This window comes from Saccopteryx bilineata, chromosome 5 (genome assembly GCF_036850765.1).
Source record: "Saccopteryx bilineata isolate mSacBil1 chromosome 5, mSacBil1_pri_phased_curated, whole genome shotgun sequence".
In the NCBI taxonomy this organism is placed as follows: Eukaryota; Metazoa; Chordata; class Mammalia; order Chiroptera; family Emballonuridae; genus Saccopteryx; species Saccopteryx bilineata.
In genome coordinates, this window is record NC_089494.1 from 89,835,204 (window position 1) to 89,860,298 (window position 25,095).

Sequence of the window (25,095 nt, forward strand, 5' to 3'; positions counted from 1 at the left end):
AGATGACAAAAAATATCTTCATGATGTATCTTTTAAAATTTACTGAGTTTTTTTAGAAAATGGTTTAGTAATATGGTTAAATGTACAGAAGGACTAAGAAATCTAAGAAGCAGACATAAATCTCTCCCCTTTTAAGATATAGAAGAGCAGGGTGAACACATTATATATATATATATATATGAAAAGCATCATAATCCTTTTCTCTGGGGACAGACCCATATAGATTTATAATACACTAAAAAATCCATAAGTCTAGCCTATGAAGTTTCCTAGCAAATACACCACATTCTGAGAGAACTGGCATTATGTTCTATAAACAGTTTTTCAGATATAAATCTGAAAATAATAATAAGAGAAGCTGATTCTGACCTTGATACATAATTTGATACCAATGCAAGGGCAATCAACAGAGAGAAAAGAATCCTCCACTTTCTGTAGCCCAAGTTTGTGGCTGCCTCCTCCTACAGCAGTACCATGGGTTGCTAATGATAAACAAGCTACACAAAGCTAGGAAGAGTGCTTACTTACTGCAGGACTGCTGATGCTGGAGCTGAGCAAGTCTCCAAGAGGCAAAGAACCTGAGCAACTTCCTCCATTTAACTGATACCAAACCCTTTTATCAGGGAATGACTCAAAGAACTAGTGACCTAGAGGACCTCTATGTGGTGCACCTGAACATTCTCAACTCCTGGTATTAGCCAACATGTAGATGCAACATAGAAAATGGTTAAAAGCACGGACTCTGGGGCCACATTGCCTGGGTTTGAATCCCAGAACTGTGGCAGGCAGTAAGACAGCATGAGCAGAGCAAGGACTATAGGCCAGGCACAGAAGGCCCCGGGCAGAAAGCCCTGAGTGCCTAGCAATGGGCAAAACTGGGGAAACAAGGACTTCACCCCCAGGGTGACCTTTCCTCCCTTAGTTGGCCATGTGGTTGAGACCCTCTGATTTCATATCGCTGGTCATGGAATTCTGACCTTCCCCTGACCTTTCCTCCTTTGGCATATCACTAGTCATGTGGTTTTAAACCCCTTTAGAGGAGGAAAAACAAGAAACCCCGAGAAGAGCATTTAAGCATTAACCCCTAGAGAAAACATCTAGACCTCAGTTGTGTTTCAGGTCCAGGCCCAGGAGAGCAGCATAACCTGACAAAGGAAATCCATGGCTGACCTCAGGACCAGCAGCATTGACTAATGACCCCCTTGGGGCCAACCAATCAGTGAAGACCACAAAGAACACACCTGGGAAACTGATGAATATTCTATTGAGAGCCTCCCCGGAAGCTCCCCTAAAATCCCCACTCTTAAACTCCCTTAGCACCTAGGTCCCAGTACCTCTCCCTTCTGGGAGTATGCCCAGCCTTTACCTTCCCTTTTTTCTCTTTCCTCCTTCCCCCATGTTCTCTTCTTCCCCCAGGCATGTTTTCCTTGCCTGTCTCCTTCTCCTAAGCTCAGAGGGACCCCAGGAGACTTGTAACCAGGGGAGCAGTGGGCAGTAGAAGCTCATTCTGGGCTAACCCCCTGAACCTGTCTCCAAGGCCCCCTTTCCTCTAAATTTCTTCCTGTACGGTCAATAAATTCTTCCTTTACTTGCTACATTTTGTCTCTTGATTGAATTCGTTCTTTCAAGAAGATAAGAATCAAGGTCTCCTCGCTCCCCCTGTAACAGATCCACAACTTACCCTTGGGTGACCTTGGAAAACTTACTTAACCATTCTGTTTCCCAAAGTCCTCAGCTGTGGAATGGGGAGAGGGGTTGTGACAACTGTAGCTACTTCATCAGGTGGCATGATTAAAACAAATGGGTGAACCTAAGTAAAGCACTTACAGAAATGTTAAGTCAAGCAGATTTAATTATATGCTGTCTCAACTCTGTTAGAATTATGGTAATTTACAAGCAATCAGGGAAGACTATAACCTTATTGGTCTAAGGTAAAAATTCTTATCTGATCCTTCCTTTTCTCTTTATCTCCTTCTGTGTTCTTTGATTTTTATACCATGAGTATGTATAAATTTATCATATTTTTAAACCTATGATATAACCAGACTTATAGGTTAAATTTTCACAAACCTATAAGTCCCTTAAATAAATGGTACTCAACATAATAACTAAGGTATCAAAAAACAGTGACAACCTAGCAACCTAGTAAATTTTGGAAGAAAGGAAATGTGTCAGGTCTGCTCTAGTAAGTCAGAACAAAGACGCCCGGGAAGGGGGCCCACAGCACTCCTTTCCTGTTTTTTCTGCCTGGCCCAGATTTCCTCCCCATATGCCTTTCTTTTTGTTTATCTTATTTAGGATTTCCTGTCCCGGCCCTGGGTTTGCCAGTGATGCCCATAGGATACTGAGCCTGGTTGGTGGGCTACCCCAGAAGAGCTTGCTGGTCCCTGCAGTACATATCACCATCAAAGCACCAAGTCAAGCCTTTTGCAGTGGAGCCCCACAACTCCAGGAAGAAGGATAGATTCTTCCAGATGCATCTAGCAAAATGTATCTCTACATGCGCTGCTGTTAGAACTGAGACAGACATAGGCTCATCTAATGCAACAGAATAGATCACTATATGTGAGCATGTAAGAAGAGCTCTGAGTTAGACCCATGTGTAAGTCATCACCTCCAATCAATTCTTTTGATGGATGTTGGTTGGGGCATGGAGTGCAGCAACCCTTCAAGGGCTTCCTTCTTCTATATATAGCCCAGGAGAGTACCCACCCACCAGCCTAACCCTGGAAATGCCCACTGACAGCAATATTCCAAATTAAAGCATAGCTAAATAGTTATACTATTAGTTTAAAACTCATAAATCAGAGGAAATGCCTGGGACAAAACCCAAGACACATGAATCCCAGACCACTGCTCTACAAATAAATCACCTTCTCAAGTGACTCATTCATCACCTTTACTTCAAAACGAAATTCACTGCCCAATGGGATGCTCACACACCCCTAGAGGCCATAGGAATTGATAAACCCCTGTGGAAAGCAACAGGATAATATTTAATATGCCCAATTAAAATGTTCCCAGAATTGGGTCCAGTATATCCACTTCTGGAAAACCTCCTCTAAAATAACTCCGGAAAGAAAACAGCTCTGTGCATGAGGATGTTCACGAGACCATCACCCAGAGCAAGGGCAATGAGGTCTGAACAACCAACCATGGTGGGAGGTGTAGCAAATTGTGATTGGCCCAACAGACACTTAAGTCTCACTGAAAATTAGAATTGTGAAGATGCCATACAACATGGAAAGCCTTATATACCTAAGTAAACTTAGGTAAAAAGCCAAAAAAGGCAGAATTCTATGTCTGGGCTTGGACAGACTTTTTAAAATGTTAAGTGTCAATCTAGGGAGGGAAAAGGAGGATATGAAAATCAAAATGGATAACAGAGGGTGATGAGATTTGGGCTGATTTTGTTGTTGCTGAGCTTACACATTACCATCAGAGTGTTTTTGCCATTTACAAGGAGCAAAAAATCAATTTTGTGCCAATCCAGACAAACGGGGACATGAGCGGTGGTGGAGAAGAGAGTTTCTGCACAAACCCAACTCCTCCAAAGACTGTGTGGCCTTCACCAGCAAGGTGACCCGCCCCCCACAGATGCCAGGACAAAGCTATCTGTGAGCAACAAAGGCAGCGTTTCTTTGGTTCCCTAAAAAATAGTCGCCTCCCACCACCGCTAGTCTTCCTAACGGGTGCCTTGCTGTGCAGGGCAGCAGGACTTCATCAGACGGCAGCTGTGCTTTGGCAACGCATTTCCAGGCCTAGCAGGCTCGTCACTGCTAGCATTAACGGCAGTATGGAGACAGAGGAAAATGGCAGATTTGATCTCTGCCTGAAAATTTAAAACCTGTGAGCCGAGGTGGGGGGGAGGCCGGCCTAAGCAGTGTAGCGCACAGAGGCCAGGGGTCCGTGGGCCTGCTGTTCTGTCCCCAGGCCAGCGGCACTGGGAGTAAGGCACCAGAGCAGCACTGTGACATTTCTCAGACAATGCTGCGGGTCACCTCTTGGTGTTCTCAATGTCACCTCCTACAAACACACCACAAACCCAAACATCTGGCACTTGAATTCCAGGTCTCAGGGTGGGCTCCTGCTCTTGGGAGCCCCCAGCAGGTCCCAGCAGCCATCCTCCATGTCACAATACTGGAGGAAGAGAGGGCATGTCACATTCCTTCCCACATCTTTCCTCAACAATATTCAAAAGGCAATTCTGCAAAGCAGCTACCTAGATTGCAAAGTGACTGAAGATTAAAAAAAAAGCAAATTTTACATTTGTATCAAGGGAAGGATCAAATGGTCCCTCTACCTGAGGTTTGTTTCCATGGACATGGCTAGACACACCTCTCTTTCTTTTAAACTCCAACAAGACTATTTTCCTCTTTTCTTTGGACACTCAGCATGCCGGTCTACTTTTTTACTTGATTTCTACCATTAGATTATATACAGTTACTGAGGGCAGGGATCTTGTCTTATTTAGCCCATACAGTAAGTCCAAAATGCTTAGCACTGAGCTTAACACACAATGAGCCCTCAGTCAACACACCGAAATGGAACGGAAATTAAGTGCAACAGCAATCTGCATGCCAGGATCTTAATGTAAAAGCAACATGTCCAATGGAAAAATAATGCTAAGCCCTGGACGGGGGTCTCAATGGATAAAGCATATAGTCTCTGCATGTGGAGGTCACGGGTTGGATCTCTGGCCAGGGCAGTAGGAGAAGCAATCAATGGTGCACAACTAAGTGGAACAATAAGTTGATGCTTCTCTCTCTCCTTTCACCACCCATACCTTCATATCAAATCAGTAGAAAAAAAATTTTAATAATAATAATGCTAGCCAAAAATGCAAGTCACACATGTAACTTTAAATTTTCTAATAGTCACATTAAAGTAAAAAGAGAAAACTCCTTTTATTAATGTTATTTAACCCAATATATCCAACATGTAATGAATATGAAAAAGATGAGATATATTATGTTTCTTTTTTTGTAGTAAGTCTTCAACCCAGTGTACATTTTATATTTCCTGCACCTCCTACTCTGTAGTAGCCACACTGCCAGGTGCTCAGCAGTCACACGAGGCCAGGGGCTGCCACTCTGGACAGTATTACAGCACGGCATCACACTGAAGCTCCAACACTCTACAGCTCTCAAAAACACACCTTAAAGGAAACATTTTTCATAGGAATAAAGAACTCATTTAACTTAAAGTTGTCCATTAATCTGTATGTTACATTTTTATACTTGTTTTTCATAGAACCAAGGAAGGATAAAAGAGGTGTATATTTTCCCCTTTATAAGCTCTTTTGGATAAATATCTACACCAAAAAATATTGCTTCAAATATCTCTTCAAGCCAATCTTTATCAAAAGCCATACTTATTAAGGAACATTTAACCAACACATGAACAAGCACTGTTACTAGAATATAGTACTTTGGGTGTTTTTCCCCACTGTTTTAACAGAAAATTAGTATGTTGTGTTGCTTAGTAATTATTATGGAAGAGCTAAACACTTCCCTTCTAAAGTCTACTTTTCACAAATATAAATAAACTATTAGTAGTTAGGAGAAGGTTTTATGCTATCTTGATGACATTAGTACCAGGGACCCAGACACCCCTAACAGTCAGCCCCTCCTCTTCTGGGCAGGTGAGTCTGCTCAGCACAGAAGAGCGGCCCAGCTGGCATCCCAGCACCACCTGGGTAGGGCGCCAGCACGTTTCATCCCAACACTGAAACAGGCCAAAGTCTCGGGTAGGAGGCTCGAGTGGTCTTCCTGCTCTCCTCACCTCACCATTTCACCATCCTGTAACCCAAATTCTTCTGGACCTACAAACCAGCCCACATGGGCCTGAATCTGTAGATCCAGCCTAACTTATCCACTCAGCAGCATACAGAAAGGAGATTTAAATTAAAAAAAAAAAAAAAAAGCCCCTGGAAGACAGACCAGAATGCCAGACCCTGCTGAGGTTGGCTTACCACTGAGGCAAGACACAGGAAGGAACTGACCGCCTCTCATGGCATCCTGCCCACCAGTACCCAGGACCAACAGAGGTCTGGACACTGACCAATCAGATTGACATTTGTTCCTCTCTGTGGGGCAGGGGGTGACTAGGAAAGCAAAATACAAGTGTCTTTCCCCAAAGCTAATCCAAAATTTCTGATGTCAGATGGAGTTGTTATTTCCTCAGATTCCCAGATGAAAATCAGCAATCTCTGAGGAGTGAGGTACCAGACAGTTCGTTTGGAAAATCTATGACACAGCCTCCTCAGAGAGCAGAAGCAGAGTGGGGCTCTGCATTTCCTCCTGGGGCAGAATGAGACACAGAAACGGGAGAGATCGCTCTGTGAGAGAGCCTGGGAAAGGAAGAGTCCCTGAGACTTGTCAATCCAAAATGTAACCAAGATTTTTAAATAAAATGCTTCTAAAAGAGTAATATCAGTCTGGGGTTTTTCCAACCCTACCATACCTTGCAGTCAGAGAAGTTAAAGCAGATTATAGGGATGCTGGCGCTTCTCCTCCAATCACACCTCCCTTCTGAAGTTTGTTCTTTTTTATGAGAAAAGAAAAAGAAACAAAAAGAACTACAAACCTCCTTCCTTAAGAAACTGTGTTGCACTGAATTCTGTTCTCACCTGTTTTCCTTTCAGCTCTGTGGGTTTATTGTCCAGTATTCATTAATTAAAAAAGTAATAAATACTAATACACGTAGACACAACTAAAAGAATTGCTCTATCTGTAGTTGGTACCAGACTAACAAGAGTAGGTACTGAGCATGGAAGACAAATGAGTGATAGGTCTGCCTGCTTTCCTGAAGCTTAGGCAAGCAACTAAAGCAAGGGAAAGAAGCAGCAGGGGAAAACCCTCTGAAGCATGAAGCTCTTTAAATAGTGTTTCTGGGTGACACTGCAATGCCAGCACTGGTTTATCAAAAAGATAACTGAGACGTGCCATGGCTCAGGGAGATGGACTGGAAGTCTTGATTAAGCTCCAGTTGCTGTTTCTACTGTCACAATGCCTCTACCAAAGCTCCCTCTCATTTCAAGAGGGAAATGTATAAACAGTTCTTTCTCTCCTCCCTTATAATTAATAGTACCTAGTATTCTGATGTGAGCAAACCTAACGTAGAATTTTTGAGGCAATTCTACAAGGGGTGGAATTTGGTTATTTAGCATTAAGGAATTGTTCATATTTTCATGTGATAATGCTAGTGTGGTTTTAAGAGTTCTCATATTTTAGAAAGAGAAAGATTACAATTTAGGGATAAAATAATGTGAGATATGAGGATTTCTTTTTGTTTGTTTGTTTGTTGGGTGTATTTTTTTCTGAAGCTGGAAACGGGGAGAGACAGACTCCCGCAAGCGCCCGACCAGGTTCCACCCAGCACGCCCACCAGGGGCGAAGCTCTGCCCACCAGGGGGCGATGCTCTGCCCCTCCGGGGCGTCGCTCTGTTGCGACCAGAGCCACTCTAGCGCCTGGGGCAGAGGCCAAGGAGCCATCCCCAGCGCCTGGGCCATCTTTGCTCCAATGGAGCCTTGGCTGCGGGAGGGGAAGAGAGAGACAGAGAGGAAGGAGAGGGGGAGGGGTGGAGAAGCAAATGGGCGCTTCTCCTGTGTGCCCTGGCCGAATCGAACCCGGGACTTCTGCACACCAGGCCGACGCTCTACCACTGAGCCAACCAGCCAGGGCAGGGATTTCTTTTTAAAACAAGTCTGTGATTTGGGTGGGGGGAAGGTTAGAAAAATATAGAAAAAATAAGATTGGCCAATTTACTGATGATGGTTAAAACCAGTTTATGGGTTATATTTTGTTATTCTTTCTACTTTAGTGTAATCTTGATATTTTATATAATAAATTTTTTAAATGAGTACCTAGTAATTAAAGGGAAGAGCTCTTTCTAGGGCATTGGGGGGGGCACTATTTTATCCCTTCCCAACTCACCACTGCCCAGAGATACCATGGGCCGTTCAGTGTCAGCGCCACGAAGGAAAGGGCGCACCCACCCTCCTTTTATTTCTTTAAGACTACGATCTTGGCCCCTTCTCTTTCTCTGCCTCAAGAGAGAGATTTACCTTTTGATCATCACCAAGAAACAACATCCTTTAGGATATTGAAACTGGTAAGAAATACACAGTCCTATGGTGTACATTAAAAGTCTAAAGGCGCCTGACCAGGCAGTGGTGCAGTGGATAGAGCGTCGGATTGGGATGCGGAGGACCCAGGTTCGAGACCCCGAGGTCACCAGTTTGAGTGCGGGCTCATCTGGCTTGAGCAAAAAAAAAAACTTGCCAGCTTGGACCCAAGGTCGCTGGCTCGAACAAGGGGTTACTCGATCTGCTGAAGGCCCGCAGTCAAGGCACATATGAGAAAGCAATCAATGAACAACTACGGTGTCACAACGAAAAACTGATGATTGATGCTTCTCATCTCTCTCCATTCCTGCCTGTCTGTCCCTATCTATCCCTCTCTCTGACTCTCTCTCTGTCCCTGTAAAAAAAATAAAAATTAAAAAAATAAAAAGAAGAACTAAGAAAGAAACATTTAGGGGAAAAAAAGTCTAAAGGCATTGCGTCTATGGGTTAACAGCACATGACGAAGCATACACTCTCCGTAAGAATTAAATTTAGCTCAGTATGAAGGTCTAGATGCCTTATGAGACAAAGGCAGCGATTCCATGGGGTAAGCAGAGAAGTGAGAATACAAAACAGGAGACAATTCATCCCTCTCAAAACTATGCTCCCTCTCAAAAACTATGGGTGCGTTAAAATCATCTCTATCCTTTTCCTCAGCAATCCCAATTCCAGAAATGTATTCTAACAAAATAATTGAGCAAGTGCACAAAAAAATATGGGCACTGATGTTTATAACAGAAAAGAAAAACCCAAATGTCTATCAGTAGGGAATGATTAAAGAAAATATTGATTAGACATATGATGAAATTACATGTAACCTTTAAAAATGCTGACATCTAAGGTATACTATAGGTTTAAAAACAGATTTTATAAAATCATATCATTGTTTTAAAACAAAATGTATTGTTTTATGAATAGAAAAAGTCTGGTATAAACAATAATATGTTAACAATGGTGTTCTCCTAGCTCATAAAATTGAAAGGCATTTTTGCCCTCATGCTTTTAATTTAATTTAAATGGTTTAAGCTTTTTTTTCCCAATAAGCATGGACTATATCAAGACCCCTATAAATACTATTAGTTTTAAAACATAACAACAAACCCATGAAGATGCCCTAGTAGGAAAAAAAGTTACCAGAACTGGACAGACATCAAGGTGAAAATCTGAGCAAATAAAACCAGGCTCTGACAAATGACAGCCTAGAAAAGTCAGCAATCTTCCATCTCTTTCAAAAGACATCTTGTACTGAACAACTACTCTGTTCCAGGCACTGTTCCAGGCCTTGGAGATGGAAATAAATAAATAATAGCTGAAAACCCCATTAGTCATCAGTCTAATTGGAGGAAAGGAAACACATACCCAAATAAATACAATACCAGGGAAATGCAGCCAAAAGTTGTGCATGGACAAGGGGTTCGCAGAAAGAACTGTCTAACCTGGCCAGGGTGGGAGGAAAGAGGCTGGTCAGAACAGCTCAGGGGAAGCAGCTAAGGTGAGGTTCTAGAGCTGAATGGATGCTTGCCATGCAGGTCGGCTCTGAGAACCATCATCCTAGGCACGTAGGGTGCAAGCAGCTGCTGGGAGAGAGGTATTAAGCAGCCTAATCTTTTGAAGAAATGGCAGCACAGATGGGACATGGGACGAGGTTAGGAAAGTAATCATGCTGGAGGATGGAGGGACTTGAATGCCCCATGGGAGCATCTGGAGGCCATCTGACAAAGACTCGTTCCTTGACCAAACTTAAGTCAGGCTCCTTTAAGAACCTCTTCTCAACTGGTCCTCAACCTCAGACTCTCAAGTCTGTCCTTGCATGGTCTAGTTTTAGCAAGAATCCTACTAAGGCAGTTTAGAGAGAGTCCCCCAATCCTTAATATCTCATCACCCTCAATACCTCAATACCAACATCTTGATACCTTGATATCTGGTCTGCCTTCAGCAAGAATCCGCCAGCCCACCCTTGATGTCCTCTCCAGGTAACTGTCCACCAACTGATCCTCCAACCTGTCCCACTTGTACTTGTATTTGGAGTCCAGCCCGATTTCTCCCCTCCATTGTAATAGTGTTGACATTGATCACAACTGTCTTCCTTACGATTTTTACAAGTGTCAGAATAATTTTTTTTAATTTATTCATTTTAGAGAGGAGAGAGAAAGAAAGAAAGAAAGAAAGAAAGAAAGAAAGAAAGAAAGAAAGAAAGAAAGAAAGAAAGAAAGAAAGAAAGAAAGAAAGAAAGAAAGAAAGGGGGTTGAAGCAGGAAGCCTCAACTCCCATATGTACCTTGACCAGACAAGCCCAGGGTTTTGAACTGGCGACCTCAGCGTTCTAGGTCGACACTTTATCCACTGCGCCACCACAGGTCAAGCCAGAATAATTTTTTTCTTAACACAACCTGAGGGCACTGGGGAAGCTGTGCAGGGTCTGAGCTTTCACAAGATTAGTCAGACTGACAAGAGTACAGAGGAATAAACACTAGTGGGTCTTATAATAGCACACGTTGTCTGAATGCATGTTATACACGACATCATGCTCAGCACCCTACCTGCAGGATCTCCCATAAATGCCACGGCCCTAGGACATGAACAGTAATACCATCTGTTTCACAGGTCAGGAAACTGGAACTGAATGTGGTTGAGCAACCTGTCCAAGTTCATATAGCCAAGAAGTCACAGAGATGGGAGTTCAGCTTGGGCAGTCTGACTTATATCCAGGTTTGGTGCTGGGGAGACATATCATAATGAATCTAAAACTCCATTTTCTCTCTAGCTCTCTGTAATATTTGCAAATTACTACAAACTCAACAACTCAGTTCTTACTAAAATGAATTTGAGTGATACACAGCAAAAGGGGGGAGCTTTCTTAGCCACAAATACAGGACTTCATAAAAAATCTAAGAGAAATAGTGAAATTAGATCTGTCAAGGAGCTACTTTTTTTTTAATGCAGGAGAAACCATTAGGGAGTCGGTAGTTTTGTTATTGCTTCTTTAATAAGTAGATACAGGTGATAATTCTGAGGTGAGGCAGGGACAAAAGGGGACCCAATGGTGGAGCAGTTTTCCTGTTGTGAAGGGGTGTGGAGCTGAGAATGGAAAACATAGTCCTTAATTGAACTGGGGAGTTGGTGAAGCACAGGTGGCGGCAGAGGGAAATCCCCAGTGATACCCAAGTTATTTAAGGCAATTTAAAAACTAGCATTTATGGAGACTTCACTCCAGGCAGGAAACAGGAGAGAAAGGAGTGCTCAATAACCAAGATATACATACTAAGCACCTGTACAATTAATAGTAAGGGAGACAAAGAAACAGCTTCTGATCCTGAGAAGCTTATAATTTACATGAGGAGGGACACACACTCTCTCTCTCCCTATCTCCTATATATGATCATTGCAGATAACAGGAACAGCTGATATAGTCTATACATGATGAACTCTGCCCTCAAGGAAGGTTAGAAATTCTACAAGTAAGCTGAAGAGTGGCTATTCCAAGCATGAAAATGGGGTGAACAAATGCCTAAGAAATGAGGATGGGCCCTGGCCGGTTAGCTCAGTGGTAGAGTGTCCACCTGGCGTGCAGGAGTCCCAGGTTCAATTCCCGGCCAGGGCACACAGGAGAAGCGCCCATCTGCTTCTCCACCCCTCCCCCTCTCCTTCCTCTCTGTCTCTCTCTTCCCCTCCCGCAGCCAAGGCTCCATTGGAGCAAAGTTGGCCCAGGCGCTGAGGATGGCTCTGTGGCCTCTGCCTCAGGCGCTAGAATGGCTCTGGATGCAACAGAGCAACGCCCCAGATGGGCAGAGCATCGCCCCCTGGTGGGCATGCCAGGTGGATCCCGGTCGGGCGCATGTGGGAGTCTGTCTGACTGCCTCCCCATTTCCAACTTCAGAAAAATACAAAAAAAAAAAAAAGGAAAAAAGAAATGAGGATGTACAGTGTTTTCAGGGGATAGTCAGTTAAGGGCAATAATTTAGGGGGACAAAGATAATTCTGAGAATGGGGAAATGATGAGGGAAACAGGAAACATGGGAGATAATTAGCATGTATTAGCATTTTCTCTGTGCCAGACTCTGTTTCGACCACTTCATTTCATTTCATTTCATACTAATGACCCTTTGATTAGTACTTATCCCACTTTACATGAACAAACTGAGGCCCATAGAAATTAAGCAACTTTTAAAAAGTCCTATAGCCAGCTAGTGAAGCCACATTCAGTTCTGTCTGATGCTCCATTCATCTCAGGAGCACCAGCTGCGTGCGCACCGCAGTGAGTAGCCTCCACTGCAACAGCCAGATGACGGCTACTCTCTTGTGTTCATTCATCCCAGGGTCACAGAGGCTATATTTACAGAAAACCACTAATCCAGTTTCAGGTAATATAGACACCTCTGCATTTAGAGCACAGAGAAATAAAGAACTGATATATCTCACCACTAATAAACATCGTTAATATTCACATAGACAAAGTGACTGAATAAACTCTCTAAACCTTGGCTTAAAATGTACTACTCTTAGATGGGAATGCAGAATGGTTACAACCACCTTGGAAAACTGGCAGATTTTAGAATCCGACATAATATGATCTATCTAGTAATCCCACTCCCGGGTACTTACTGAAAAAATATAAAAATTTATTCTCACACAAAAACCTATATGCATAGGTAGACAGCAGCTTTAGTACTCATAATCACCCCAAACTGGAAACAACCCACCTGTCCTTCAACAGGTGACTGGATAAACAAACTGCAGTATACCCACCTAATGGAACACCACTAAGCAGTAAAAAGGAATGAACTGTTGATCCACGCAACAACATAAATCTGAGTTAATTAAGTAAAAGAAACCAGATCCAAAAAGATACTCAGTACATGATTCCATTTTTATGGCAATCTGGGAAAGGCAGAATTATAGAGGAAGAACAGATAAGTGGTTGTCGGGAGTTTAAAAAAAGGGTGGAAGTTTGACTATGAAGGGGTGGAATAAGCATGAGGAGTGAGAAACTGTTTCATATTTTGATTATGGTGGTATGTGACAGGCAGAATAATGGCCCCAAAACATGTTCACTCTAATCCCTAGAAATCTGTGAATAAATGAACATTTAAAGGTAAAAGAGACTTTGCAGATGGAATTGTTTGTTAATCGGCTGATCTTAAAATAGAGAAATTAACCCAGATTATTAGAGTGGTCTCAATTAATCACACAGACCCTTAAAAGCAGAAGAGGGAGGCAGAACAGTCAATGAGAAAGACATGATGTGGAAACAGAGGCAGGGAAGTCAAAGCAAAGAGGGACTCATCTACTGCTGGCTGGTAAGTTGCAGAAACTGGTTAGGACCAGAGAGGGGCCTCTAGAGGTCGAGAACGGCCCAGGGCAACAGCATGGAAATGGGGACCTCAGTCCTACAAACCTCGGAGAATTGGCTCTGCCATCAACCTGAATGAGCAAATATGGCTTCTCCCTAGAATCTACAGAAACATAGCCCGGCCAACACCATTTTGGTTTTTAGAGTTATAAGACTGTAAACCAAGAAACCAACTGACCTGATGGACTTCAGAAATAAGAAAACCATAGATAACAAATGTATGTTGTTTTAAGCCTCACATATGTGGTAATTTGTTACTGCAGCAACAGAATATTAATACAGCATAAGTACACAACTGAGGAGCTCTGAGGAGCCACTGCGCCACCTCAGCCGCAGGTGTTGTAAAGTACCAAAAGCTACAGAATCAATATTAATATTTTAAAAGGCTTGAAGAACATTTTATTAATTTGGGTTAAGGTGTGCAGAGAAATTTTGTGAATAATCTCTGTACTGTGTGATTGGCATAGTCAGGATGGCCATTGGCATTGTATTGTATATAAATGTAAAGGGGAGGAAAACATGGATTCCCAGACATTCCACCACACCGTGGGGAAAGGGGTGAATGGCTAGCCAGGTGCAGGAAGAGAAAAGCCAAAATAAACCTTTTCTTATAGTAATGAGCCATTTGCGGGCATTTGTCCCCATGAAACTACCTCTCCCATGTGAATGCATGTGGTTAATGTGTGTGACTGGACAAAGAGATGGAGGATAAACATTAGAATATAGGAATGCCTTTTAATATGTAAAGAGACATCTTTCTACCATTGTGTTGACTTGTAAATTTTGTTTTCTCCAAAATGATGTATGGTTTGCAAATTAAACATGGTCCTATCATGTTAAAGGGCATATGACTATAACCAATAGTGGTAAAGGGCACCTAATTACAATTTTTGCTTCTGTACTTCCCGCTTGCAAAACTATAAAAATTAGGTAAAACAAAGGGCCGGGGCGCTCTCCCTCAGATTTCTGTCGGAGTTGCCGCCGCTTGGTCAAGCTAGACAATAAAGCTTTGATGTGGAATCGACAGATTTTGTTTGTGTCTTCAATGTTTCGAGTCCCTCCAGATTAGGATTAACAATAACTACATATTTGTCAACCCCCCTTATAAACTATACACTAAAAGAAAAAGAGAGAGATTTCACTGTGTAAAACTTAACAAAGAAAAATACTTTAATATTCTTGCTTTTAAAGACCATTACTGTGGATAAAAAAAAAGTTCTAACCATATTTCTTCACTTCTTCAGTCCTTAATCACTGCAATGATAGCTTTGGTCTCTGTCTGGTTCCTGCCTCCCTCGCCCATCCAATGCCCAGAACCAATCCAAGCTCCTGCAGACTGAGGCTACCTTCCACACCATTCATCATCAAAGTGTTTGTGGCTGATGTTATACTTTGGCTCTCAAATGGGCTGGAATTCAGATGGCCTCAGGAGGAAGCACCTATCTTTAACAAGACCTGCTTTCATAGGACTTTGAACCAGAGAATAAAAGAAAAGCCCAAAACTGAAATGTGAAAGTCCATTTCTCTTTCTTCTTCTTCTTCTTCTTTTTTAGGTGAGAGGAGGGGAGATAGTGAGGCAGACTCCCGCATGTGCCCCACCCAGCACCCTGTCTTGGGCCAATGCTCAGGTACCAAGCTATTTTTAGTGCCTGAGGCTGATATGCTCCAACTGAGCAATCCTTAGCACCCGAGCCACATTTGAATCAATTGAGCCACTGGCTGCAGAAGAGGAAGAGGAAAAGAAGGAGAAGAGTGAGGGAGGAGAAGCAGATGGTTGTTTCTATGTGCCCTGACTGGGAATCAAACCCGGGACACCCATATACCAAGCTGACACTCAATCCACTGAGCCATCAGCCAGGGCAGTGAAAGTCCATTTCAAAGAACCTTACAGGAAACTCTCCAGGACAGTTTCCATCAACAGATGTAACAAAACCAACAGGCAGAGCCAAAAGTAATGGATGACTCACCAGGATTTTTAGCAGATAATGAAGAAGTACTCTGAGAAATGCTGTAGATCCCATCTATTTCTCTGGAGAATTGATGTGGACTCTCTTTGCAAATCACTAGGCCCCCGCCAGCCTCTACTTCTAATACAACACCAGTGTCATTAGGTTTCCTGATTTGTCACCAAGCCCAGGTAGTTCTCTATGAGTGTTTTACAGCACTGTAAGTACAGTGTATGCTGTACTACCTGGCCTGCTCAAAGGGACAGCACTTCTCTTTAACATTGCTTCTTAACTACTTCCCGAGCCTGCAGCCAATTCAAAGCCAATAAAATAAGTTAAATAAAGTGCCATCTATGAAGAAGTCCCTGGGAAATACAAAGAAGCATTGTCTTTCTCTGCACATGGCTTACAATGCCATTAAACAAACAATCAAAACTAATAATAATCTAAGGCAAAAGATTATGTGATCATATACAAAATAAATGCTACAGGAGTTCAAAGTGGGGAGAGATAGTGACTGGAGAAATCGAGGAAAGAAAGCTTTGCATAGGAGATGGAAAAAGGTACAAAAATGGAGATGATTCCTCAAAGGCAGGAGGACATTGTCTCAAAAAGATAAATATAGAAAATCCACCTGCAAAATCTCCCTGTTAGCATACATTTCCATAAGATTTGAACATGACTTTAAAGAGAAAAAAAAATTACCCTGCTTTCAAAAACAATAAGAATTTCTATGATTCTGAATTTGGACTAACAGCTAACTCTACAGAAATTCGTTCTTTTTTTTTTTTTTTTTTTGTACTTTTCTGAAGCTGGAAACGGGGAGAGACAGTCAGACTCCCGCATGCGCCCGACTGGGATCCACCCAGCACGCCCACCAGGGGCAATGCTCTGCCCACCAGGGGGCGATGCTCTGCCCCTCCGGGGCGTCGCTCTGCTGCGACCAGAGCCACTCTAGAGCCTGGGGCAGAGGCCAAGGAGCCATCCCCAGCGCCCAGGCCATCTTTGCTCCAATGGAGCCTCGGCTGCGGGAGGGGAAGAGAGAGACAGAGAGGAAGGGGGAGGGGTGGAGAAACAGATGGGCGCTTCTCCTGTGTGCCCTGGCCGGGAATCGAACCCGGGACTTCTGCATGCCAGGCTGACACTCTACCACTGAGCCAACCGGCCAGGGCCCAGAAATTCATTCTTTACTGGTCTCCATTGGGGGTGACATTTCTGGATGATTCTAGGCTTCTTTGGTCATCCCCATAATTTGCAACCCTGCAAGCAAGGAAAGAGTACCAACCACAGGTAGTCTCTACCTGAAGCTGAACCATGGGGGCTGGTTCCAACTAAACTGACTGGGGAGTCATTCTATTCAGTGTACAAAGTATGTACTGTCATACTGGTCACCAGTATTAATTAGAAACAGGAGGGCTTCTAGCATATGCCAACCGAAGTCCCAACACCCTCAGCATCTGGCAGTTTCTATTCTGTGCCTGCACTCATCAAAAGATGTGTGTAAAAGGATGTGCAGCCTGACCAGGTGGTGGCACAGTAGATAAGAGTGTTGGACTGGAACACAGAGGACCCAGGTTCAAAACCTGGAGGTCACCAGCTTTAGCACGGACTCAACCGGCTTGAGCATGGGATCATAGACATAACCCCATGGTCACTGGCTTGAAGTCCAAAGTCACTGGCTTGAGCCCAAGATCGCTGGCTTGAGCAAGGGGTCACACGCTCTGCTGTAGCCCCCAGTCAAGGCACATATGAGAAAGCAATCAATGAACAACTAAGGAGCTGCAACGAAGAACTGATGCTTCTCATCTCTCTCCCTTCCTGCCTGTACCTATCTGTCCCTCTCTCTGTCTCTGCCACAAAAAAAATAAAAATTGAAAATTAAAAATGAATGTTCATATTAGCCCCAAACTGGAAACTACCCAGGGATCTACCGGCAGTTAATGGACAACTAATCTGCTCTATTCATATAATGGGATACTACAGAACAGTGAGTATAAACAAACTGCTGCCACATGCCACACACGGATAAATTTAATAAACATGTCGAGGGCAAGAAGCCACACACAGAAGTGAAAATACTATTTGGTTTTATGTATATAAAGTTTGCCTGACCTGTGGTGGTGCAGTGGATAGAGCATTGACCTGGAATGCTGAAGTTGCTAGCTCAAAACCCCAGATTTGCCCAGTAAAGGCACCTAAAAGAAGCAACTATGAGTTGGTACTTCCTACCTCCCCCGCCCCACTTTCTCTCTCTCTCTCTCTCTTCTAAAATCAGCAAATAAAGTCTTTAAAAATAAATAAATATGTATATAAAGTTAAAAAACAAAAGTAATATATGGCATTAGAAGTCAGAATAATGGTTACCCTAAAGCAGGAGGAATGAGTGACGAGGAACATGAGGGGGACTTCTAGAGTCTTGAAAATATTTTTTTCTAAGTTTGAGAGGTGATTACAAGGGAATGTTTCCACTATAAAAACTCATCAAACAGCCCTGGCCAGTTGGCTCAGTGGTAGAATATCAATCCAGCATGTGGAAGTCCCAGGTTCGATTCCCAGTCAGGGCACACAGTTGAAGCGCCCATTTGCTTCTCCACCCCTCCCCCTCTCCTTCCTCTCTGTCTCTCTCTTCCCCTCCCACAGCCGAGGCTCCATTGGAGCAAAGTTGGTCCGGGCGCTGAGGATGGTTACATGACCTCCACCTCAGGTGCTAAAATGGTTCCGGTTGCAACGAAGCATTGCCCCCTAGTGTGTATGACAGGTGAATCCAGTCAGGCACATGTGGCAGTCTGTCTCTCTGCCTCCCTGCTTCTCACTTCAGAAAAATACAAAAAAGAAAAAAGAAAGTTCATCAAACTGTATTACCATAGTAACATCTTTCTATATGAATGCTTTATTTCAATAAGAATATATCTTAACCAGGGCACACAGGAGAAGCGCCCATTTGCTTCTCCACCCCTCCGCCGCACTTTCCTCTCTGTCTCTCTCTTCCCCTCCCGCAGCCAAGGCTCCATTGGAGCAAAGATGGCCCGGGCGCTGGGGATGGCTCTGTGGCCTCTGCCTCAGGCACTAGAGTGGCTCTAGTCGCAACATGGTGACGCCCAGGGTGGGCAGAGCATCGCCCCCTGGTGGGCAGAGCATCGCCCCTGGTGGGCGTGCCGGGTGGATCCCGGTTGGGCTCATGCGGGAGTCTGTCTGACTGTCTCTCCCTGTTTCCAGCTTCAGAAAAAAAGAAAAAAAAAAAGAATATATCTTAAAACTGAAACTGTTGTATTAAAGGATTATAGTAAAATCAGCAAAAATTTAACTACAGTTGGAGAGCTACGTGTATATTCATATACACAATTCTTTGTTTAAAGTACTTATTTTGTACGGTGACCATTTTCATGGTAAAATTGATTTTATATAATTTGTTTTAATTGATTTGGTTAATAACATATATATTTAGATGGGAAATGTATAGTCATAGTGATATTAAAGAAAGATAACCCTAAAATTAAAGCTCTCTGCCTTGCACACAGATCTAAGAGGATGATAAACAGGATGGGGCAAAACTAGGTTTATATAAATAGTTGTTCATATGGAAAATAATACAATAATCAATAAATAATAATACAAGAATAAATCTGTGTGAGGGGTACTCACAACTGTAAACTTACTTTTGCCCCACCCTGTATCACTCCACTTTGTTAGTCTTGGTCTATTGCTCTGAAAAGACGGAGAAAGAGAAGGAAGAGGAGAAGGAGAAACTTCTCCAGCCTGTTCTTGAAAACCTCTGAGAAAAAAGTTAAAAATAGGGTCACCAGAACATGTTCTAGTGCTGCACAATTGTGTTTTTTTTTAATGTTACAAGACAAGGGACAGGGACTAGATGTCCCCAGTAACTCCCACTCTAAGCCCAGACTGAGGGCTGATCCAGACTGAGAGGTGTAACCCAAACAACTGACTCTTTGCTCCCAAGCACTGGCCACAGATATATCACCATACCACATCTGCCATTAATTACAGAATTTTCCTCCTCATCAATAGTTGTAGCATACATCCCTTCTGTTTAACTCCAAGAGAGAAAACTCCTTTCCAACCCTCACAGGTCGGCTCTCAGAAAGAACGCCCATCCACACAGCATTTAGAAGTCACAGTTTCCTGGTGACTGTGAAAATGGGGGAGGGAGAAAGGTCGTCCCCGGGAGCTGCCTTTCTAAGGGTACAACCTGAAGCCCAGATGCCAAGGGCACAGCTTTGCCTCGGTTCCCCTCTCGAGTAGAGTGCCCAGCCTATTGGCACATTTATCACCTGCTCGTCCCCAGGGGCCCTTGGCTGCGGCACAACCTTGGCGAAGATGCTGGAGACCGCCTGGGCCAACAAACGTCGGCCTCTGGTTTGAGAAAGACCCGGCAGATTCTGGCAGACCCTCCGCAAACTGTCACCTGTCCATCACTTGACCTAAATACACCCGCCACTCGGGGAATGGGAGGGAGAGGGTTAGTCGGAGCATGCTCAGTGATCGGGATGACATCACTTGATCAATGCTAGGGACGGGAAGGCTGCATCAGCAGCCTCGAGCGGGTTGCCAGGAACGTGTCAGCGGGGATGGGGAGGCTCCCATGAAATCGGTCGCTCCCCACGCTGCTCGCATACAAAGAGGGCATCACCAGCCTCACACGCCGGGGACAGCGGAAGGAGGGACGAGCGGGGGAGGGGGTCAAGGCTGGTTTATTTCAGTTGATATATTCCTTTAAATACTAAAAACTCAAGGTGTTCCCTCCCCCCACCAGCAGCCCCAGCGGGGATGGGGAGCGGAGGGGGTGAAGGAAAAGGTGAGAAGGTAGTAGATCAAGAGGGAGGGGGGCTTCAGACCCACAAAGTAACTTACGCTCTTTGCACAGCGGGGCTACCGGGCTGCGCTCTCGGCCCCCTCGCCCCACCTATGTGGGAGCACAGCCTCCTTGCCAGTGAGCACGAAGCACACCCGAGGGTTTGCGGACACGAGGTGGGGGAGTCGCCCACTAGGGAGGGATCAGACCCGGCTCCACTTCCCCAGGCAGCCTGGGTTGAGAAGCAGCAGGAAACACACCAGCCCTCCAGGGACACCGAGGCCCCCGGCGCTCCCGCACCTCTGCCTGCAGCGTGCAGAGCGAGGTGAAACGCCGGGGAGAGCAGCGTCTACACGGCCGTGGGAGCTCCGAGGCAAGGCTCCGGGTTTTCCAGTACCTTTTTTCCTCCCTTTTTTTTTTTTTTTTGCTAAGATTGTGAGAAAAAGCAAAGTGTTCGATAAAGAGAACTGATCCCTGAAATCATTTGTGGGTCTGCAGAGCTCACGCTTTCAGGGCAGCCTGGGCACCCCGGCCTGAGGGTGACCTGAACACACTACCCACGCGGCACGAACAGGGTGGGTGGGGAACAAAAGGCCCACCCAGGCCCCCACCCGCGAACAATGGCGGCGCGGAAACCTCCCTCGCCCCCCACCCGCAGCCTCGCCACCCCGGGCCCGCCCCGCAGGACCCTCCGCCCGCCGGGAGGGAGCTGTGATGAAGGAGCGGGGGGGGGGGGCACTCCCGTCAGGTCCCCCCGAGAAAGCGCCCCGCGGAGATGTCCGAAGGGGCGGCCCGAGCATCTCCGCTCGCTCCGGGGCGTCGGGGCGTCGGGCTGCGGCGCGAAGCAGGAGGGTTGGTCCGCCGCCCCGGCCACTTACCCCGATAACCACGGTCTCATCGCCTTTAAATTTGGGGATGAATTTGTCCCCGCGGAGGATCTCGGCCTCGTTGAGGGGCCGGAACCGGCACATCACTTTAATGCTGCATTCAGCGGGATCCGCCATCTCGGCCGGCCGCAGGGAGGGGGCGCGGAGCGGGGTGGGGGCCGGGCGCGGCGGGAGAGGAGGCCGCGGGCCGCGCCGCCCGCAGCGAGGCCGCCCCCAGCAGCCTCCACGGAGCTTCTCAGCAGGTCATCGCGAGTTGGAGGATGGGCAGCTCCGGCCGCTCCGACACCGGGTGGGGGGGGGCAGTCTATCAGCCTTCGGCCCCGCCGGCTGCAGACCTACCCGCCCTGGCCCTGCCCTGGCCCTGCGCCGCGATCCGGGCCCACCTGCCCGCGACCCAGCGGCCGGCGGCCCAGGCGATGCGCTGGGAGCGAGCCTCACCCGGCTCAGACCTCCCGGGTTCCTGCGCGCTCAGCCATCCTGCATCAGCACCAGCGCGCTCTCGGGCCCGCCCCTCGGCCCGCGGTCCCGCCCTCCCTGGCCCGCCGGGGGCAGTCACGTCACTGCAGAGATCCGCCCGGTCTCCGAGAGCGGGGCATCCTGGGACTTGTAGTCCCTCCACCTGCAGGTGGAAGGACAAGGAAGCTGGGAGTTGGCTTTAGGGGACAGCGGTGGCGCCCTGGGGGCGACCTCCAAGAGCCTGCGGGTCTAGTCTGGATGCCCTAGTCAAGAAGAGGATGGAGGTCATATCCAATACTCCTGGTTAAACTGCAAATTACCAGGCCTGTGTCATCTCTACATCTCATCAAAAACAGTTATGGAGCACTTAGGCTGAACAGTTTTGTACAAGTTGTGAGGAAGTTCAGGGTGGGCAGTGAGATTTGCATGAGTATTTGAAGCCAGTTATTTCTGAATATGTCTATACATAAGTAGTGAGTCATAGTATACAGGTATTTGGGGTCAGGGGTTCCTTTAATGTCTGACGAAATTAGGTACCTTTTCCAGTGCAAAAAAAAAAAAAAAATCTAAGACAATCTCATACACACCCACAGATTCTTCAGGCTATTTCAGAGGACTTCGGAACAATGGAAGCCTGCTGTGACTCCCACGTTAAGAACCTCTAAATTACTATTAATTATAGTACAGTTTACAGAACCTCTGCCTAATGCCTATTTAAAATTCTGAAATAGGTACAGAATATATATAGGATCAAGTCCAATGTCCTTCACAAAATACACCCAGGGCCCATGATCAGATTTTTGCCTACTTATTAGCCTCATCTCTTGCCATTTCTTGTCTGGATGTTTACATTCTGACAAATACCAAACTACTGGTGGCCTCATCCATTCACTTCTTGCTCTGCTTGTTTCTGATACATTGTGTAAACCATTTGCTCTCCTGGAGTCCCCCATTCATGCCATGTTAGAGCTGTTACTGTGGAATGTAATAAAAACCCAACCAGAGCCACTGAGGAAAAAAGAGTATTTATCTTGCTTATTCAAGAAATGATTAAACAACCAAACCAGGGCACAAGCAGGCTACCAAGACTCTCTCTCTCTCCCTTTGGTCCCTGTTATCTCTTTGTGTTGGCCTCATTCGTTCTCACTTTAGATCTTCCTTCCAAATGTCATCTTCCAACAACTGTGTGTCATTCAATTTCTACCACTAGATAGTGATAAATATTGTTTCAGAGTTTTAGTTTGAAAATCCTAGGTAATGTCTATGATTGGCCTGGGCTTAGACGGTGCCTCCCCTTAGACCACTCAATCAGAGGTGGAGACTCTGTGGGACCATGGCGGAATCCCATAGTTGAAAGGTTCTCAAATAAACAGAATGACACTCCCTCCAATAATCTCCGTTGGTGAAGTGTCAGCCCCCACAGTCTTAAGTCAATGGTGCTTGGAGGAATTACAGCCCAGGGTGGGTACCACAAGGGCCACCTACCTGCCCCACCAGCAAAGGCTGAGTTGAGGCCCGTATGGCTGCAGCAGCAGCAGCAGCAGCAGCAGCATGTCACAGGCAGACCAGAATCCTGGAGATGCAGGTGGTGAAACCACGGAGGGTTAGTGGTCTTAGAGGAAGGTAACCCAGTAAGGATAAATCCCACTGTTATACAGGAAGACCCACATGAGTCAGTCCCCCAACCTTATTGCTCAGTACTCTCCTTCACAAGCCTTCACTCCTCATCATTCTCCAACCACTGGGCACATCTTGTCAGTTCTGACACATGCCAGTAGATTCCTCTCACCTGTCTGCCTCTTTAAATCCTAGCTATCCCTCAAAGGTTTATAAGATTTTCTATAAAACTGCCCAATATGGGGTTTCCATTTGGGGTGATGAAAAAGTTCTGAAACTAGATAGTGTGATGGTTGCTCAATATTGTGAATGTACTTAATACCACTGTATTGTACACTTTAAGATGGTTAAAATGGTATAAAAAATGTGTACTTTACTACAATAAAAAAATAGAATTATCTGCATCCCCGTGTTCATTGCATCATTATTTGTAATAGCCATAACATGTAAACAACCTAAATGTTCATTGTCAGATGAGTGGATAAATAAAACGTGATATCATATGTATCTATATATATGCATAGATATGCATATTTAATTATATGAATATTATTCATGCAGTAAAAAGAATGAAATCTTATTATTTGCAATAACATAGATGGACCTTAAGGGCATTATACTAAGTGAAATACATCAAACAGAGAAAGACATACACCATACAATCTCACATATGTGGAATCTAAAAAAATTAAAACCAAACTTACAGATACAAATAACAGATTGGTTGTTTGCCAGAGGCAGGGTTGGGGGGAGGGCAAAGTGTGTGAAGGTGGTTAAAAGTTAAAAACTTCCAGTTATAAGCATGAGGATGTAATAATGTACAGCATGGTGACTATAGTTAATAATAATGTGTTGTATATTTGAAAGTCGCAAAGAGAGATCTTGAAAGTTCTCATCATAAAAAATAATTTTTTGTAACCAGGTGTGTTGATGGATATTGATGAAACTTATTGTGGTCATCATTTCATAATGTATACAAATATCAAATCATTATACATATTTCACACCTGAAACTAATACAATGTTATATCTCAATTTTTAAAAATATCTAATTTTGAAAGAAAAATAAATTGAATTTTAAAAACCCTCCTGCACAGCTCTAATTCATGGGGCTTTCTGCCTTCTTGGGCCCTCGGTCCCTCAGATTGGGTACAGGGGCACTTGCTGCCTGGCAGTGACATGCCTGTGGTTGTCTAGTACTGTTCCATCGCTCTTTCATTTCACAGTATTTTTTTAATTTATTTATTAAATTTAATGCAGTGACATTGATAAATCAGGGTACATATGTTGAGAGAAAACATCTCCAGATTATTTTGACATTTGATTGTGCTGTATTCCCCTCCCCCAAAGTCAAATTGTCTTCTGTCACCTTCTATTTGGTTTTCTTTGTGCCCCTCCTCTCCCCCAACCCCTCTCTCCTTCCTTGCCCCATCACCCCTCCCCCACCCCTCTACCCCCGTTGCCATCACACTCTTGTTCATGTCTCTGAGTCTCATTTTTATGTCCCATCTATGTATGGATTCATATAGTTCTTAGTTTTTTTCTGATTTACTTATTTCACTCCGTATAATGTTATCAAGGTCCATCCATGTTATTGTAAATGATCCGACATCATCATTTTTATGGCTGAATAGTATTCCATAGTGTATATGTGCCAAAGCTTTTTAATCCACTCGTCCTCTGACGGACACTTGGGCTGTTTTCCAGATCTTCACTATTGTGAACAATGCTGCCATAAACATGGGGGTGCATTTCTTCTTTTCATACAGTGTTATGGTGTTCTTGGGGTATATTCCTAACAGTGGGATAGCTGGGTCAAAAGGCAGTTAGATGTTTAATTTTTTGAGGAATCTCCATACTGTTTTCCACAGTGGCTGCACCAGTCAGTCTGCATTCCCACC

At 44.7% G+C, this 25,095-nt stretch overlaps 1 protein-coding gene across 1 annotated transcript in view; it reads right to left on the reverse strand.

Annotated features, from left to right (window-relative positions):
- KIF5C (kinesin family member 5C) overlaps positions 1 to 21,594 on the reverse strand; it is a 162,936-nt gene extending 141,342 nt beyond the window's left edge. Inside the window, exon 1 of the mRNA XM_066279433.1 lies at positions 21,113 to 21,594. Within this exon, the coding sequence (XP_066135530.1) occupies positions 21,113 to 21,238 (126 nt within the window). The 5' untranslated portion in view covers positions 21,239 to 21,594. The remainder of the gene's footprint in view (positions 1 to 21,112) is intronic.
- Between the last annotated feature and the right edge of the window lie 3,501 nt (positions 21,595 to 25,095).